This window comes from Pangasianodon hypophthalmus, chromosome 4, assembly GCF_027358585.1.
Source record: "Pangasianodon hypophthalmus isolate fPanHyp1 chromosome 4, fPanHyp1.pri, whole genome shotgun sequence".
Classification (NCBI taxonomy): Eukaryota; Metazoa; Chordata; class Actinopteri; order Siluriformes; family Pangasiidae; genus Pangasianodon; species Pangasianodon hypophthalmus.
Genome location: NC_069713.1, coordinates 8,044,535 through 8,064,900, shown reverse-complemented (window position 1 = coordinate 8,064,900; position 20,366 = coordinate 8,044,535). Strand labels below are relative to the sequence as shown.

The following is a 20,366-nucleotide window of genomic DNA, read 5'->3' as shown; positions in this document are numbered from 1 at the left end:
TAAAGGAAAAACTTTGGCCTCACTACATTTTCTCTAAAATCATTTATCTGTAAAGTCATACAGTGATGTTTTAGCATTGAATTCTGAACAAACTATTTAGCTATTATAGCTATTAGCTATATAGCTATTATTATAATAGCTACATAGCTATTAGCATTCAGCTAGATTGCACGATCAGTGTTACTAGCATACTAGCTAACATTTGAGAGATGAGAAATAAACTTTGCAATTCTTTGGTTTTTCTGTGAATCATTTTCTTTCGGGAATTTTTCCTGTCCTTTTATATTCGTACTTTACATGTAAAAGTTTACACTTTTCTACTTTATCTTAACTTGAATTTGAAGCTGAATACTTCAGGATTTATTTTAAATGAGTAATTGCACTCTTAATTGAGTATTTTAACCAGCTCTGGCTAAGAGCCTGGTTCAAGAGTTCATCTGAACCCACACCCTTCCTGGTTATTAGAGCCTTAACCACTGCCCTCCCACATACTTCCTTAAACTTAGTTCTGCTGTTCATTTATTTTCCTAGTCGTGTTAATGGTGGATTGCATGATTAGTGGCTCATGCTGAAATGTGTGGCACAGTGAGAAGTTTGCTTCGTCCTTGTTTGATAAATGTGCCGTAAGGTTAAAGCCTCCCTCTGCCCCGTCTCCCCCCACACCTCCGGTGTTGTATACACAATGAGGAATATTGACACCTTCACAGATTGATGTCCTCATTTACAAACCTAATAAAGATGATTGACTTGAGATGGAGAAAGAACCGGGTTGCAGGGGCTGAGAGGTGAGAGGGTAGGGGGCTGCTATAGATTGTGGGCTGTTTATACGTAGAAAAGGGATGATGTGAAAGAAAAAGCCTTATCAAGAGGTCAGTGACACTGATGTAATAGAAGAATGAAGGATAATCGTGGTAGCGGATTTTAGTTTCAAACCCTGCAGTGTCCTCTGCTGGACAACACTAAACTCACAGACACACACACACAAACACACATGCACAAACGCACAATGACCCAGTACTAGCAGGATGTGGTCTACACTGCCACCTGGTGTTTTATTCTAGCTTTGTGTATGTTTTTTTCATGAAAATCTTTCTCTAAGTGCTAAGTTATAATTGAAATACCTAGCCTTTTTAAAAAGCCTTTTAATACTACATATGTTTGTCTTCTAATGCTACCAGTTGGTTGTGGTGAGCACCATCTTCTCCACAGGAGTGCACTGTAGCACTGAAGCAGGCGATGCCAGCCAATTGAACAAACTTGGACCAACATGGACTTCCTGGAATCAGTTGTGCAGGAGAAGATGCTGGCTAAACTGCTGCTCATCATACACAATGTCTCCAGTTCCCTCAATGAATGCCCAATCACGCAGCGCAACACTTTCAGCTCCAGAATAATCCAGCAACGGTGAAGCCAGGAGCTCCATACATACCGTTATCAGACTGCACAACTCATCCACCCTGTGTCAAACACCTTTTTTTAGTACAATATACAATAACACATTCACATATTCCTCTAGTGCAGGTTTCTCTCAAACTTTTTTTGTAGCCAGAGACACCTTTAACTGTAAAATACATTCCTCGAACCCCCTCAGCCCTGATTTATTTCAAGAACATTATTTAGTAATAGAAATATTAGTCGTAGTAATAATATTTTGTCTATTTATTGGAGCCATAGCTCTGTTTATTCCTGAACCTTCCCTTGACCAAACACATTAGGTCCAATTTGACATAGACCTATTTGTTTTTGAGTTATTGTGGTTTGGATTAAATTTGTTCAAATTCAGTCTAACAGGCTAAAAACTACAAGAACTAAATAGTCACAGAACCCCTGAAAATGCTTCATGGACCCCCTTTGAGAACCATTGCCCTATTGCACTGAATTTATTTACTTATTTGTCTCATCTTTGTTATGTCATTAAGGGATAACATCATTGAGGAAGTGGAATCATTCATTACCTGGAGAGTGTAGTCTACAGGAGTGGTGCAGTGAAAGAGATGTAGTCGTAAGATGGATCTAGAAGGAGGAAAAGATATCCCTAAAAAACAAATTACATCTTTTTTAAACTCCAATGTCAAGACCGTATGCAGCTAAGACCTGGAAACAACAAAAGGGCTCTTGAGCAGACTGCAAGTTTACATCAACAAGATACTAAACATGGCCAAGAAAGCTCTCCAATGTAGAGATCAAACCTGTGGAGAAAAACAAACCAGCTACCTTTTGGAGAGATCAAGAGCAGAAAGTAGAGATGGATTGGTCATACTTCAAGGAAGCCAGCAAGCAGCAACACCATACCATACAAGCACTCAGCTGGAACCCACATGGAGAAAGATGTAGGCCAAAGAACACCTGGTGGAGAGACACAATAGCAGAGGTTGAACGGAGTGCATACACCGGGAAGCAACTGGAGAAAGTTTCACAACCGTGAAACCAGGGCTGAAAAGTCGAAAAGTGGTCTGCGTTCCCTAGAAAAAGCCTTTGCAAGTAAATAAAGTGTTCTCATTGACATACATTTTATTACATTTTAGACAGTCACTTTATTACATCACTTTTCACTTTTTTAAAATTATTACTATTATCACTTTTCTTGTTAGTAACTTAGTTCATGTCTATTTCCAATTTTTTTATTTTTTATGTATTACTTACTGTCTAGCAGTATGTGTCCTTGTAATTTGATGTGCCTTGCACTTCTATGACAAATCAAAATCCAAACCAGATTGACAGACCATGAGGAGATTTACAGCATATTTCTTTGCCATAATTCCAATGTTGCAATGCAACCGAAAATAACAATATGCCTATTTTTGGGACGTACACCAGTACATGATGTGACATCCACTAACAGTCAAGTGAGCAGCTCTACAAGCTGCTTGAATTCTCTTGATTTTCTGTCTTAAACCATCATTATTTAACCTTTATTACTGATAATAAATAAAACTTATCTAGACAAGTTAGGCTAGTTAGACTGTTGTTATGGTTGCAGTTTGCACTGATTTTTTTTTATATCAGTGTGAAGGCACCCTTATCCCGCTTTCACGAAATCAGTCATGCATAGTTCATTTTTTTCCACCAGGTTAATTCCAGTGAATTTTTTTGATGCAATACTTCCTGTATTTTGCACATGAAAATGCCAATTTCATTAAACTTCCATCTCTTTATGATTGGCTCAGAGGAGGTGAAGATCAGAGGAGACAATGTTCAATCCTTTTGCCAGATCCTAAAAAAAACATAAAGGAGCTGCTGCATTTTCTTTTTTACAATTTTTTTAAAGAAATTTTTAAAGACACCTTATCTTGATATAAACATAAACCATTTTAATTCAGTTTGAGACAAATTTAAGCCAAAATGATACAATAATCACAATAAACCTCTGATTATCATAGAAATGCAGTTCAACAGCTTATAGAGGTGTGTGACTATAGTGTATAATAGTCTGTGCAACATTATATTCCCCAGAAGCATGTTATAACACTTTATACTAACATGTTATCTGTATTTGGTCCTGCAGTCCATAAACACAGTGAAATCTACCATGGCTATGACAACAGATCATAAAATAATTTCTCAACAACAAAGCATTTAAAGGTGTAATGTAGATGCAGGCCACACCCCCATTTCAATTTCGCAACCAGTTGTTTGAGAATCAAAAACAAAACAAAAAAAAACTGATTTTGAGATGATTGCTTAGCAAAATACAAATTAGATCTAAAATTCAATGCTAACAGCAATAAACTGAGGCTTTTCAACCTGAGGGTCCTACTGACCTGCCTTAGACCACCCTTAATCCCTGACTCAGTACATCATTATCATTTCAGTTTGATTTTCTTGATGAGCACAGAATCAGCTTTCTATACAACTTATGACAATAATCCATTTAGGTCAGGGTGAGAGCTGGATTTGTGGAATTCTTATTTTATGAAGATCATTGGACGACGGGTGTGGGGAATAATATCAATCAAACACAGCTGTGATGGTGGACAAAGAAACATAACATTCATTAACATGAACACACAGCATTCATTCGTTCATCCTTAGTAACTGCCTGGTCAGGATTGAGATGGTTTAAAGTAGATTACTAATTTGTTTTTATTTTGGGAAAAAGAACTAACAAAATGTGTTAGAAAATATCGCAGGCAGATATATAAATATAATAACTGTGTGAGTGGAATTTTAAAAAAAAAATGTCTCGTGCACATCTTGAGTTGAGACCAGTTGAACTCGAGTGATGTAGCTGAGGTTGAGGAACTGTTAGAATTCACAGGACATGCTGACAGTGCTGGCATTTCTAGGTTTTATCCAGAGTGGTCGGGTTCATATTTAATTAAAAAAAAGAAACTTTTCAATTTAGGCAATGGCAACTTTGGGTTAAAATTCGAATACAGATACAAATATTTGAACCATTAAACAGACAGATAGTGGCATTGTGTTACACCCCTAGAAGACACTTGCAGATGGTTGTGGAACGTTGCGTTGTTGCGTTGAACTGAACGCAGATAGGACACTCGTCAGCTCGAGTACTCTTTGCTGGATGTGCTGAAAGGATATGTTCTTCTGGGGACAAGGCTTAGGTCTTAATGGAAGCCATAAATGCGAACTGTGTTAATAATGAAGATAAAATTTCGTACATACAGTATCTTTAGGAAAAGTGGTTCCAGCATGCTTTTAGTCATCATTAGCCAGCGTGATTTCATTCATTGTTAGCCACATTAACATTGGATAAAGTGCAGAATCCCTTGGCATACTGATGATGGAGACATGTTACACATTGGTCTCCTTGACCAGCATGATTGACAGTTATACAGAGGACAACCCATCACCCGCGACATCCTCCTTCTTCTCCCTTTTCTCCATATCTGTAGAAGAACCAGGGCTGATTGTAATATCATCTGGCTCTCCAGCATGCTGACTGATGGAACACTCCACCTCTTTGTATTTTCCTGAAGAATCTTTCATGAACATCTCTTTGCAGCATTTCTTCAGTTCAGGGTCTGGACAGTACAGGTACTCGTAGATTGCAGCTGCCAGTATGCCACCTAGAATGGGCCCGACCCAATACACCTACAGGAAACGTAGAACAAGGATTAAATTAGCTAGCTTTGTAAAGTACACAAGGTTAAATCTAGCACCTTAATGGGTTCTTCTGTTTGTCCCAAGTACAGTAGAACTTGTTTAGACAAACAGTATCCCTCCAAAGAACCCATGCAAAACAATTTACCTAAGAGTGTACTAGTGTACTAATATTGAACTAGAACCATTAACCATCCAAAAAAACCTTACCAAAGCATGAACCATTGGGTCCGACTATATGTCTGTTGCATGCTGGATGCAGTAAAATCACTTGTACAACATTCTTTTGAAGAAAAAAGGGTTTACCCATCCTGAGGAACCTTAAAAGGTTCTTTGTCTAATGCCCACTTTAGGAAACTTACCTATCCTAAACCCTTACCTATCCTAAAGAACCACAGAGGACCCTTTTTTTTCTAAACACGTTTGCAAATGTTTGTCCGAAGGTTAACCCTCCAAAAAAGCCTAAATCTAGAACTCTATAGATTTCTTCAGCTTGTTAAGGTTCTTTGTGAAACTCTACACATAATCCCTTTAGCAAGCTAAGAACTCTTAAGTATTCAAAAGAATCCTTAAGGAACACATTTTTTCTAAAATGAATTTAAATGTTTATCCATATTTTAACAAGCTGTGGTAGGTGATTCCCTGTACAACTGTCACATGGCTCCACCCCTCAACCTGTAAGAATCAATACTCTTTGAAAAGAAATGGTTAAATATAGAGCACTAAAGCGTTCTTTGTTTTGAGCCTCTATGGGAACACCTAAAGCCTATATGTGAACCCTATAACAGTGGGGTTTTAAAGACAGTTCCAAGTAGAACTCCTTTAGGAAGCAAAGAACCCTTAACTATCCAAAACACTTGAGCAGCTCTTTTTTCTAAGACAGCATGTTCATATTTCCTCTATATATAAAGTTTTCCCTTCCTGCTGTCATTCCAATGGCAAAAAATACCATGTACTCTTGTTTGTTTTGGTTTTGTTCTAGTCCTGTCTCCACCCCGTCCTGTCATTGGTTTGTTGCCTGATTGTTTTCACCTGTTCTGTGTTTAATTCTGATTAGCGCGTCTAATACCCTGCTGTATCAGTGTCCCATTGAGAAGTCTTATCATGCAATTAGTCTGAGGCTTGTTCTGTTTTTCATAGTCTTTCCTGGATTTGATCCTAGCTCCCATTCCTCAGTTCTTTTTTAACGGATTACCCTGTATTAAGCCTGCCTACCTATGTTTTTTGCTTTGCTATGGACTCTTATTACGATTCTTGGATTCACACCAATGAAAGCACTACTGAGTTTATGCACTTGTGTCCTGCTACACTCTACTCATTTAAAATGCCACACAGGGCTACGAATGGATTTTGCAAGCCTCAGCACATTCTGTACAGTGTTTGACACAGTGTTGTGTAGCAGGCTGGGCCCAAGGGATGCTGCCAAATCACTGGGAACATATGAGTAATGTGACACCATTCTTAATTATAGTGGCACACATAGTAATCATCTCTGTTTCTTACACCAAGGTTGTGTCTGGCCACAGCAACAAATCACTAAGTTATTAGGATGGTCAGTTTGGTCAAGGTATGTATAACTAATTTTGTAGTAATTGGCCAAGTAGAATGAAACAAGCAGTGCTAGGAAGCTGGTTAGCCAAGGATGCTAGCAATGGATAATCCACAGCCCCACTGTCAGAGGGAAAAATGGGGAAGGTTGTCCTGGGACTGGGATCAAGGGGATCCAATGACTTGTGGAAAAAGCCTGCTTGGTAATGATCCGAGTGCTTAAAATAACCTATAAACTCAGTCTTGTCTTAGGCATTTCAAACCATTCTTGCATCACCAAATCAGTATGTTATTTGGCATGTCAGTATTGTCATAACTGGCTATGTGGAATGAGATGACAAAAAGTTAGATAGCTACCTACTGAACTAACATGGATTAGTCACCACAGATTCTGGGAGGTGGGGCTTCATGTGCATGGGCATGGACAGGAAATGGGGTGAAAGAGCAAACAAATCATTCCATTGTTTTTGTAGTTTACTTTACAACTGCTAGAGTCCAAAATCTACCCTATGTACAGACAAGCAACAAATTAAAGTGGGAAAAAAAGTAGCTCTTCTATGCTGTGTGGGGCATTAACTTAATTTTTCTCTCATGGTTTGGGTCCACTTCAGATCTCAACCCACATGAACACCTATGGGAGACTTTGTAACAACAATGTTCCACAACCATCATCAAAACCCCGACAAAAGAAAGGAGGGTGTTCATCGTTTCAGAACAGTTCCAGAGACTATATATGTAGAATAAATAACAAGGTGCACTGAATCTGCTCTAGTGGCTTCTGGTGGCCTGATATCTTATTAAGACACTTTATGTTGTTTTCTTCCTTTCACCGTACCTTTCACATACCTTTCACCGTATGTACCTATAAGGGGCAAATGAATGTAGAATACCTGGTTTGCAGTTCGCTTTCCCAGTGGTTTAGTGGGAACTTTGAAAATCCTGCTTGGCTAGTTCTTACTCTTTTTTATGTAAAAACCTAAACATTAGGCTCTAGGACTGGGGTCATAGCCTCTTGCTATGTTCCCAGAGCTGCGAGGGTGTGCAACTATGTCCCAGTACTAATTATGTCATCTGATATTTACAAAGCCCTTGATGAGTTGACCCAGCTGTGCTGGTGTAATGGAAAAAAATAAAATAAAATAAATAACTAGCCATAATTTGAGGCATCAGTGGATTGCCACTGGTATCATATCAGCTCTCCAGTTTGGGTAAAAAGTATAAGATTTCCCATGATCAATAAATTCCCAAACAAGATTTAATGCTTACTCCATCCATGGCATGGACAACTGATCAGTATGTTGCTCTTATCCTTCCCCAATTCTGTGGTGAAACTGTCCAGAATACAAACATGACTAGAGTGATGGCTAAGATTGGGATCAAACAAAACGAGCTGTAATGCTGTCATTCTCCAAGAATTGAACTTGTCACCCCTTCTCTATTGGCTTCACTAGGATTTGAAAGAATCTGTCAACAGTTCATTTGTCTTAGGTAACCTGGTATCAGTAGTGACATTTCGATTGCCTTATCAACCTTATGGAAAGATATTAAGGTAGAGATGCCCTGGAGCAGTGAGAGATCAGATTAATTGCTCCTGGCAGGAGGATGTGGATATGTGACCTTATTGGATTACACTTAGTGGTACCTTCTCTGCATTCCCTTATGGCATAATTATGCTCCTGGCTAAATTCTGAGCTAGTACATGAGTTCAATTTTAGCATGCAATAACAATGTTAAAGTGGTAATTAATGAATGATTTCAGAATATAACCAGTGCTGTATCTCAGAGTACAAAGGAGTGATCAAGTAAGATGGGTGCTGTTCTTGTTTTCTTTTTCTTACCCAGTGGCTTTCCCAGCTTAATGTGACGACTGCAGGTCCAAAAGAGCGAGCAGGGTTCATGCTGGCTCCAGTGTAAGGGATCTGCAACAGTACACAGCTTGAGATATGGGTATGGCTTCATGGTACAAGTCATTAGCATCCCAGACATGCAAGGCCCTGGCATTGGTGTTCATTTTTTGTATTCTAATGGTCAATTATATGAACAAGGTCTCCTTTCCAATTCATACTCTTATATAGGAGTGCTGATACAGTGCAGTACAGAGTGAAAAGGGCCTAAATTCAGATTTTTTAACCGTATTTTATTGTATTTCTTGCATTGTAAACATATTCATAACACTTCTTTTTAGTGTTTTCATACCCGAGTGGCAACTTTGCTGTTATAAACTCCCCGATGAGGTTGTGGAATGAAATAAACTCATTTACAAAATCAAATGAGCTGGCTAACTGTATTTCCCGGTTGACAGTGCTACTTAACGCCTTTCTCCTAAGTGTCTAAATTGACAAACAGTCTAAATATCCAAAATAATGGTTTTAGGCTGGCAATGTATACGTTGTAATTTGTTTGAACATTTACTTCTAAGGAAAAGACAAGAAAAAAGAAAGTGAAGAAGAAACAGAGCGATGTGTTTGATAGTGCTGTATCTAGGCAGCGTTCTGAGAAACTCCATAGAGAATTTACTTTTGGGAGTCAGTTGCTATGGTCGCACCAACTGTTCAGGTAACAGCGAGAGACGTCAGAGGTTTCCCAATGAGATCAATTGTTTTTAGAGATTTTGGAGCAGTTTAATACTGAAAAAGATGAACTTTCTGTTCAAATATTTTGTTCTAAAGCTACTTAATTTATAACAGCAGACAACCCTTTGCCTCTGGATCTGTCCCCATAGTCAACATAACAAATCTGCTAGAGCCAGATAATAAATATGTGTTGTAATGAAGTATTCAGTTTAGGCTTAGATCCACGATCTACAGAAGGTCTGATCTCAAAATTTCTTAGAATTTTTAATCAGGAACCTGCTGCATTTTTGATTAGATGGATCAGATGAATTAGATCACAAAAAAAGCCACTGGAGTGTTATGTTGACTAACCGCAAAAAGATGGCCGATGACTACAGCAATACCGATGGCGAGGCTGGCTGAACCTTTGAGATCATTACGTTTGTTGTCACAGGTGGCAAAAACAGTGAAGACTAGCTCAAACGTGATCAGGAGCTCCACAACCAGGGCGTGACCCACTGAGATACCTGAGTTCACCTGACCAAAGAGAGAGGACAGGAAGAGGTTTGCAGTTACATAGTGCGTAATCCAATTCAGATCAGCTGACTGACCATATCCATACATTCAGTTTGAAACTTAAGCCAGTGTCTCTCAATCCAAATCATGATGTGCACATCACCATATGTTCACACTAGCAACTAACAAGTCACTCATGCTTGTAGTTTGTCTCTTGTAGGTGTGTAGTGTCCACTTTAATAGGAACTAATTGTAGGTTGGAACTAATGTGTGGAACTGAAGTTACTTTTGGACCATACATGAGGTCTGAGGAATCATTCGAGCCAATCATGTGGATTTGTCACTTTACTAGATACTACATAAAATCTCAATTCAAATGTTGCTTGATGAATGGTTTCCTGTTGCTTGCTAGTGTCATCGCAGGGTAAGAACTTTCCTACATTTCCAGATCTGGATTGTAGAATCGTTTAAGCCATTCAGACACTGGACAGTATAAAAAAGTTCACTCTAATCAATGCTAAGCCACATTGAAAAAGTCTGAGCATAAAGCACATCTTACCGTTGTAACACCTAAACTGCCCTGAACAGCACTTGGTGTAACCAGGAAGAGAATCCCTGCTCCAGTGATGGCGCCCAAACACTGTGCAAGTACGTAAAACAAGGCCTTGGCGAGACTCAGCTTTCTCGTGACTAGCATAGCAGCAGTGACAGCCGGGTTTATGTGGCCTCCACTGATATGAGCGAAACACTGCACCATGGTAGCGATGCTCAACCCGAAACAGAGCGAGATGAGCACCAGGTCAGCAGGTGGTGGATTCTCCTTGTCTGGTGCCCAGTTGATGGTTGAGCCAAGACTAATAAGTACAAAGATTAGCGTGGCTAAGAATTCACCAGAGACTGCACGCCAGAATGCCTTTGTCCAAATGCCTTTAAACGCTGCCATGATGCTCTTACATCTGCACAATGGTAGGCACCTGAAGGAAACAAAAAATATCAAGCCACCGTTCAGTTCATACGCCAATGTTCAGCCATTCAACACTGCTATTATCTGGTGGCAACCAGGGGAGATTGGGTTTCTCATCCTGAGGCTTGATTCTAATCAAACTTTTTCAGCTCATTAATTATGGGTTGTTAAAAGTGAACTGAAATTGAAATATTATGAGGTGTGCTCTAATTGCTATGTCCCTACTTGGGTTATCCTGGTCCCTAACTTCCTTTTACCAATATAAACAATGCAGACTTTCAATATTGCACTGATATATTTTACATAGTGCCCATGATCTCTAAAACTTTTAAGCTAGCTTGTGTTTCCAGATAATACATGGGCCTAGCTAAAGGGCAGCCAGTGACACCCTAGCATAGATCATGGCTACCCTAACAAGATATTATTATTATTATTATTATTATTATTATTATTATTATTATTACTGTCGTTGTTGTTATTGTTGTTGTTGTTGTTGTCAGTACAGTTACCAGTGTCATACTATGTGAAATTGAGTGACTAGGTAAATCTCACCATGATTGGCTAGATTAAATAATAACGGAACGCCCACTACATCTCTGGGAAAATTTAAATTTTGAAAGTTCATTTCATCATAGCTAACATAGATGCAAACTATTCCCTGGTCTTACTGACCACAACAAACAAACAATGTTTAGATTTTTTTTTAACGTTAACAATATTCATTATTTGGCGACATAGCATTGGATTTCCTCAGTTTGTTATTTGCTACAGTCAGCTAATGATACTGAATGTGTAACCCTAGAGTACGTGATAAGATGTAGCCTAATGTTATGTTAGCTATGACTTTGTTTGTGCCATTTATCTCCAATAGGGATTCCACTCAGGCCATACACAGATAGTGGCAGCAATACTACTGTATGTCGTTTTCTGTGGATGCAGATTAGTATTTTGCCGCTGCCTAGATCACCAGTGCCACCCCTGCAAACAATGATAAACGACGGTAATGTAAACATGAACTATTAATAACTATTCCTCATTATTGTCTCTTTACTAAGCATACAGCCCAAACCCTTAACATAGTTTAATTCTCAGTCTTTACACAACCACACCAAACCTCCTGACACAATCACAAATTTGTGATAAGGTATAGAATATCTTCAGCCTAAGAAAATATTGTCCTTTTATGGCCTTGTACATGATAACCCACATCTCCTGCTATAAATATAGAAGTGTTATCTCTGAAAGAAAACATAAACGTCAGCGTTGTAGTTTCAGCTCCTTCCTTCTGGGACCAGCTTCAGTGTAGTGGCCAAATGATTATTATTTTTAATTATTTTCCAGTGTTATTATTTGTAATTATAGCATGTAAGAACCTTGGAGAACCTGGGCATTTTAACTGCCATAGTCATATCACTGTGATTTTTAGAAACATGTGCTATTCATTTAGTTTTAATCTTTATTATTATTATTATTATTATTTAACTTTTTAGGTAGGTTATATCATAATAAACATGTTAAGTGTTGTTGCTAAGTAACCAACTCAACAGAGTGATAAAATCGTGGCTATGTGGAGTAATAATAATAACAATAGTAATAATAATAATAATAATAATAATAATGATAATAATAGTAATAATAATAGTAGTAGTAATAATAACAATAATAATAATAATAATAATAATAATAATACTCACGTGCGAGCAGCAGGTGTGTGTGCTGAAGGATGCACGAGCGCCGGAGGGAAAGCGTCACACTCACACATTGTGCAGCGCGCGCTCCACACGGTGATTTATCCCGGTTCCACGGGGGTTTCAGCCCCACGAGACTGAAACGAAGGTCGCGAGCCGGGGGCGGAGTTTAAATAAACCACGCCCACCAAATCACCTGAGTAAAGACTGAATATTCTTGGAAAACTATGATTTTTCTTTGAAGCAAAATCTATTTTCTAATCAAGTTTTAGAAAACTAAAAACCTAACCAACAAAATATAAACTTTCAGAACAGATTATTTTTCAGAGATATTTTTTATTTTTATTGTGTAGTCAAACGTTTATTGTTTATTATATGTATTACCCTGAATAATAACCCTGAATAATAATAATAATAATAATAATAATAAGAAGAAGAAGAAGAAGAAGAAGAAGGTTTGAAGTGTGTTTTTATCTGGTCGTATATTGTGGTATAATTTTGAAATTTAAATATGTTTAAACAATTTTTAATGTATTGTATTGAATGGAATTTATTCAATATGCATTATATAAATATACAAACAAATAATAAAAACATACATATGCTTTATGGCAAGACAGAAATAGGTCAAGTGTATGTGTTTATTTATTTGTTTTTTACTTAATAAAAAAAATGTAAATAAATAAATAAATAAATGAAACAGAATTTTTACTTGTTGCTATATTTTGGGCTAATCTTAAAATGTTTTTAAAAAAATATGATTTTAAGCATTTTTGTATTCTCTTGAACTTCCTTGAATATAAATAGATACATGCATGGGTGCATGCACACACACACACACACACACACACACACACACACACACACATACATTTACATTTTTACATTTGTGGCATTTGGCAGATGCTCTTATCCAGAGTGACTTACAAAAGTGCTTTGAAGTCACTATCAATAAATCCATTCTGCTACTGGTTCACTAGGTCACAAACTAAGAGTACCATCAGTCCAAAAATACAAAGTTTTGTTTTAGTTTTTTTTGCCCCAGAATGTACAGATTTATATTCATCCATAAATAACAGCTACTTCCACTCGGGTACCTGGTATGTAACAGTGTTATTAACACAGTTATTTTGCACTAATTTAGTCCTTCATTAGATGACTTGATATAAATCTTTTTTTTTTTTTTTTTTTTTTTGCTGCTGATTTTTGGCGAGTGGTTCTCCATTCTGGTTCTCTGCTCTGGATATTTAGCTGTTTTCTCACCTGATTTAACTAATCAGCACTTCCTCCCTGAGTCAGCGTGAGCATGTTGGAGCAGAAAACACTCAGATGTGCATCCTGCACCACTGGTACAGTCTGCACCCGTCTTACTGCTGCTTCAACACTGTTTAATGTCAGTTCAGTCAAGGACAACAGACTTTGTTTTGGATTTGTGTGACTTTCATCTGATAACAGAAATGTTTGTTAGGTTTATCTCAAGCAGAGAATTTCCTCTGTAACCTTCCATAGTTACTGCAGAAAGAAAGAAAGAAAGAAAGAAAGATGGAAGGAAGGAAGGATATGAAGAAAGACAAAAAGAAAGAAATGAATGAAGGAAGGAAGGAAGGAAGGAAGGGACAAGAAACAAAATGAAAGGAAAGGAAAGGAAGAAAAGAAAGATATGAAGGAAGGAATGAAGGAAAGAATGAAAGAAAGAAAGAAAAAATAAGGAAAGATATGAAGAAAGACAAAAAGAAAAAAATGAATGAATGAAATGAAAGGAAAGGAAAGGAAGAAAAGAAAGATATGAAGGAAGGAAGGAAAGAATGAAAGAAAGAAAAAATAAGGAAAGATATGAAGAAAGACAAAAAGAAAGAAATGAATGAATGAAGGAAGGAAGGAAGGAAGGAAGGGACAAGAAACAAAATGAAAGGAAAGGAAAGGAAGAAAAGAAAGATATGAAGGAAGGAATGAAGGAAGGAAGGAAAGAAAGGAAGTAAAAGAAAGAAAGAAAGAAAGAAAGAAAAGGATGGAAAGACGAAAGGAAGGAAGGGTGGAAAGAAAGAAAGCAAGCAAGCAAGAAAGAAAGAGCAAGGAAGGAAAGAAAGGAACAACAGAGCGTTTTAAAAGAGATGGAGTATAAAACTCGTTTCACACGTCCGTCCTGTCTCGGTGTTGAACATAACGCACGTGTCTGTGGCACAACAGGAAACTGGATTAACTTAATCAAATATTATTCTGCACTCGGCTTATCTCACACTGACCCACTGACATTCGCGTGTGTTTGTTTGGGGTTTGCTGATTTGGGATTTATCAGGAGCGGCTGGTGTAAGTGTGCTAGCTAATAGGCTATCCTCTGCTGTTATTCCATATTCTGTTTATTTCATTTCATTTGATAATTTTAGAGTGTTTATCAAGAATCACTGTGATGAATGACTCAATATGAATTTGCTTAATTGCATTTTCCTAATATCACAGAGTTTTGAGTAAATCTCCATGTATTAAAAATTGAGCATTGGTTTTGATTTGTACCAGACACTGGGGAATTAGAAAATGTACTTTTTTGCTCAGGGGAACCTTAATTTGCTTGTTAATCATCTTTTGTATTATTGAATCCTTTCAATTAAAGGTGTACATAACATTTAACTTGTGCTTAAAAAAAGATAGATGCAACAGAGAAACCTGGCAGGTGAAATTTTTTAAAGGAACTCTGAAGTTACCTGGTTAGCATATTTTTCTTACTATGTCTACCAGTGGCCAGTTTCTTTAAGTATTATTGATTATATCATGATATTTAGCTAGGGGGCAGTGACCTGCAACCCGAAGGTCATGGGTTTGAGTCTCAGGTCCAGCAGGGATTGTAGGTGGGGGGAGTGAATGACCAGCGCTCTCTCCCACCCTCAATATCACGACTGAGATGAGACCCATGAGCAAGGCACCAAACCCCCAACTGCTCCCTGAGCGCCACAGCCAAAAAAAAAGGCTGCCCACTGCTCCAGGTGTGTGTTCACTACTGTGTGTGTGTGCACATGGATGGGTTAAATGTAGAGCAAGCACAAATTCACTTAACTTAATATTAATTTCATTTAATTTTATTCTGCTCAATTAATAAGGATTTTAAAAAGGTTTCTTAAAGGGCTTTTTGTATAATGAACAGTAGTGGGAGGCAGGATGCAAGTCTGTAAATATAACATGCATTTTATTAAAGGTAGGCTTCACACACAAACAACAGCCAAGGCTCAGGACCAAAAAAATACAGTACTTGAAAAACAAGTCTCTAAGACTTGACAGGGATGAAGAGAAACAACAGAGAAGAGTAATTTATCTGATCAGAGACATAGAACAGGTGAACACATTAGGATAGTCAGTGAACGTTATGACAGGAGTGGGGGCAAAACCAAAACAAAAGCACATGGAGTGAACTCAGAACAAAACTACAGGAAAGAGCAGAGTGAGAGGGGGAATTCACGACACTTTGGATTATCCCTCTTGGGGAACTTTTTAAGGGTTCTTTTTCTAGAACCTTTACAACCAAGGGCTACAGAAAGAACACTTCATTTCATTCCCATTTAAAATGAACTCTACTTACAACCTTATTGATGCAAGGGAGGTTTTACAAAGGCTACACTCTAGGGTTAAATCTAGTAGGTTTTTTTTTCTGTCCCTCCAGGGAACCCTTTTAAAAGCTCTATTTAGAACAACTGAGTATTTTCCTATTGGACAGACATCCAAGTGGAACCCTTTTAGCAAGCTAAGGACTCATAACTATCCATTACAGAACCACTGAAATGATTAGGGGACAAATTTTAAGGTCTAAAAGTCTAGGTTTTTAAGGTTGCTACTCAACCAGTGGAGTAGTCAACAACAACAACAACAAAAAAACCTTACTATTTTAAAGAACAATAAATGCAAGAAAAGAGAAAGAAACCCTTTGGAGCAGCCAAGAACCTTTACATTTTTTTAGAGGGTTCCTCATGTAGAACTGGCTCTACCTAGAACTGTTAACCATGCAAAGAACCCTTGAGGAACCCTGGTACCTATGAATATAGCTCTGGCACTCAGTCAATATACTAGGCTGTGTCCAGCAAGATACAGTATGAGGTGTAAGAGACATGAAGTGTGTCTCATTTATTCTTTTCCAGGTGGGAGGAAACCACAAAAGCGCAGAACCCAGAACAAAAATCTATGATGACATGAGGAGAACTTGCAAAACTCCACACAGACAGTAACCCGAGCTCATGATACAACCCTTGAGTATTTCTCATTAGCTGTTAGAAATCCACAAAATCCATGAGCCTGTCAGAAGTTACTTCCATTGCCATGCATTATTGTTCCAGCTGTGTGATGCCAGCTGTAAATGATATTATGATGTAGTTACCTAGTGACCACTAGCTGATGAGGGATATCCATGACCATGCATTTCTGTCCAGTTTGGGTGGATGTAAGTATAATGTGCTGCTTTTAAGTCATTCCTGATCCACTATCGATTGCTCACCTAAATCACCCCAAAACATGTGGCAAAATGTATTATGGTCTGATGAGTCCAAGGTAGAACTTTCTGGGCATAAATCTTAAAGATATGTTTGGCAGAAAAACAAGACAGATTCTTCCCCAAAGAACACCATACCCATGGTGAAGCATGGTGGTGGCAGCATCATGCTATGGGGGCTGTAGTCAAGATAGAGGGAATCATCATAGTTTCGGAATGGGCCAGTCAGAGCCCAGATCTAAATCCTATCAGAAACCTGTGACTTGATCTGAAGCAATTTTAAAAGGAAGAGTGGAATAAAATTGCCAAATTAAGATGTGCTTTTTGGGTAAGAGTCTAAGTTGGTAGATTCTTACCCGAAAAGACTGAGTGCTATAGATCCGAAAAGACTGAGTGCTAAAGGTGCTTTAACAAAGTATTAGTTAACTTTTTTCTTTTTCCCCCAAAAAACATTTCTATTTGTTTTTTACTTGAATTCTGCTGGTTGCTAATCATCTGTAGTTGATAGCAGTTCCTGGTTTGCTGGAATGACGTCTGGGCATTGAGGGGTGGCAGCCAGTCCTTAAAAGGAGAACTGAGAAGGCTGAAGTTAAAGTCCCTGCACAGATTGTTCCTTCTCTTTTGGAGAGTGGTCAGTGAAAGGGCTTTCAGTGCATCCTGATAAGTAGAGTATGCTCCGCCAATGATTGGTTTCTGAACACGTATCTACTGTAACAGAGCTTGTGTCAGATTTCCGTGCCATGCTGCTGGCTGATGATCCCACTCTAAGTCAGACTGTATCCAGAGTCAAAACACCTTCACAGTACCATGAGTCATTATCTGTTGTCCGGACAAGTACAGAGGCATAGAAGGAGGTGGATTTCTCATAAATGTCACTGTCATAATACAACATTTATCTGGGTTTAATGTCATTTTACTGCTTTGTTGTCAAAGTTATCCAGAACTGTCTGGGGAGATGTTGATTTATCTGCGTGGCACACATATAGATGAGGTTTAAATCATCCACATACTTCCAGCTATTTTCAAACTCTTCGGGGCAAGAAATAAGAGGGACCCCAGTAAAGTACCTTCGGCCACACCCCTGTGAGGAATAGCAGTCTTGGTAGCGTAGCCTCTGCTTGCAGCCAGAGACGAAACTGCATAGCCACGGCATTAGTGCAGGCTGGACACCTAGCTGCAAGAGGCAGTGCTAATACTACTAATAGTGCTACTAATAGTAGATGTCACATCATATACATTCTTGAAGTTCATACTATGTTTGACATCTTGTTTACAACCATAACAGTCATCTTTTTACGTGTTTAAATAACATATTATAATGTATTGTAATGGTACATTATATGGACCATTATAAAACCATGCTGCTGTATGTTTGGCAAAAGACATCTAGGTACATAAGGACTAAAACACTTAGTGGCATGCTGTTATAGGAAAATAATCAACTCTGATAATAGTGATAACAATAACTCTTCACATTAGGCCACATTACACCACTCTGCCGTTGATTAATTTCCTATAACGTCATACCTTTAAGTTTTTATCCCTTACTTACCCTGTCTTTCTCCTTCATTTATTTATTATACGATGATATGTTGCATCATTCAAGCATATCCAAACACAAGGGCCCAAACTTTACCTACAGTTACAGAGACACTAAAAGTGCCCCATGGCAAAAGCAAAGGATCATTGGTAGAATCACCAGACACTGTAAAGAGTCTATTCGGTCGTGCTTGATTGGAGCAGAGCTCTCCACCTTGTTAGGACCTGCACGCTCAGCTCCCCAGCGTCCTGCAGAGAGCTGAACTCAGACTCGCCGCATTAACCATCTACCTGACATCAGGCCAAAAGCACTACGTGCTTGCCAAAGGCAGCAGATGAAAGTGAGACATGAGCTTGAGTTTTATTGAAGAAAATGAAGGAGATGGGACTGTCGTCTCGCTGAAACACACTGCAGCAGCCCTCTTTTCCAGGAACTGGCCATCAGACTGAAATAACAGGCTGAGGCTTGTCAGATTTGATCATTGTGGTGGTGCGGGGGATGATGATCCCCCCCCCTCACTCTCTCTCTCTCTCTCTCTCTCTCTCTCTCAAACACACACTCTCAAGATTCTCAACAATACTTTAGTTAGGAGATGAAAACAGTATGAGAAGGCACATTCCACAGTTAACCTCATTAGTTTCAAGCTCAGAGGAGCTTCACAATTCACACGTCTGCCTGATGAGGCTTTTAAAGCCACCATTAGGGATTGAGCTACAAGTGGCTTCTCCACCATCAGATTTTCTGAAACATTAAAGAAAGGTATTCAGATACAGTGAAACTCATTACCTTCTAAGGACCAAAGTAGAAAAAAAATTATTATTAATTTGTCTTTAAAAGCAAAATACTGTATTTACTATACACTGTATTAATCCGTTAATTCCTTCATCATCAGTATGCGCTTTATCCTGGTCAGGGATGCGATGGATCCGGAGCCTACACCAAGAACACTGGATGTGAGGTGGAAATACACTGTGGATGGGACGACACACATTCACACACATTCATAACGGAAATTTAGATTTGCCAACCCACCTATATACACTGTATGAATTTATGAGGCTGGAGGAACCCAGAGAACACGTATGGTTCTGTCTGGGAACATGGAGCTGTAATATAAAGTTAGAAAAGAGTTAGAAAATTAGGAAAATATTATTCTATTTCCTTCATTCCAGTTTTTCCCCTTTACTCCATGCCAGTTGTTCTTCTTGGGAAGGTCAGCTGTCAGTCAATCTGAGTGGGCGGGATCAGCTATTCTTATTGGTTTATGGTTTATTGTTATGAGAAACTTCTTCATTTGATTAATTTTAACAGATGGACATCATGTGCTAAGAACCGATCTTCCTGTTTCTTGAAATTTGTTTTAAACACATTTTTTTTCTACTTTGATCCTCCGAAGTCAGTGATGTTACACGGTTAAAAAAAAATATATATAAAAAAAACTCTATAGATGATTGTTAGACCATGAAATGGAATTATGTTGGCCTTTAAATAAAAGATATAGTTTAAAAATTGTAAATTTCAACCTGATCTCATAAAAAAAGCATATGAATTTCAACAACATGTGAGAATGTGGTTGAATTCTGGCTGATTTTTGTGAGAAAGGTACAAACACTCACCACGTCCCTAACCTTAACTATTCTCTCTCTCTCTCTCTTTCTCTCTCTCTCTCTCTCTCCTACTTCTGGTTGGAGTTCTCATCGGTTGAGTTCGCTCGCTGCTGCTGGGGGTGGCCCCATATGGACTGCCTGAAGAACTGTTTGGATTGCTGGGGATGGTGCCACCTGGGGGATGTGGAGATGGCTTGGGGATCACATATGGGGAGCTGTACTGTACTGTAATGGCTTGGGACTGCGATTGCTGTAGTGGCTTTGGGGCTGCAGTTGCCACGAGCAGCTTCGTACTCAGGACTCCATCAGTGGACAGTGGATAGATTTTAACCAGCCGGACCTCTTGCAAATACTGTGATGAATTTATTGGTTGCACAATTGCACTATTTGTCCATATAGTACACAATAGAAGGGATTTA

At 38.4% G+C, this 20,366-nt stretch overlaps 1 protein-coding gene across 1 annotated transcript; it reads right to left on the bottom strand.

The window, feature by feature from the left end:
* Positions 1-3,323: 3,323 nt before the first annotated feature.
* On the bottom strand, positions 3,324-12,414 carry LOC113526768 (aquaporin-4-like). Its single transcript, XM_026914101.3, has 5 exons — positions 12,339-12,414; positions 10,240-10,654; positions 9,537-9,701; positions 8,451-8,531; positions 3,324-5,055 (listed from the first exon to the last, which is right to left on the bottom strand). Exons 1-5 carry the CDS (start codon positions 12,404-12,406, stop codon positions 4,792-4,794), a joined length of 993 nt encoding a protein of 330 aa, XP_026769902.3. The 5' UTR covers positions 12,407-12,414; the 3' UTR covers positions 3,324-4,791.
* Positions 12,415-20,366: the final 7,952 nt, after the last annotated feature.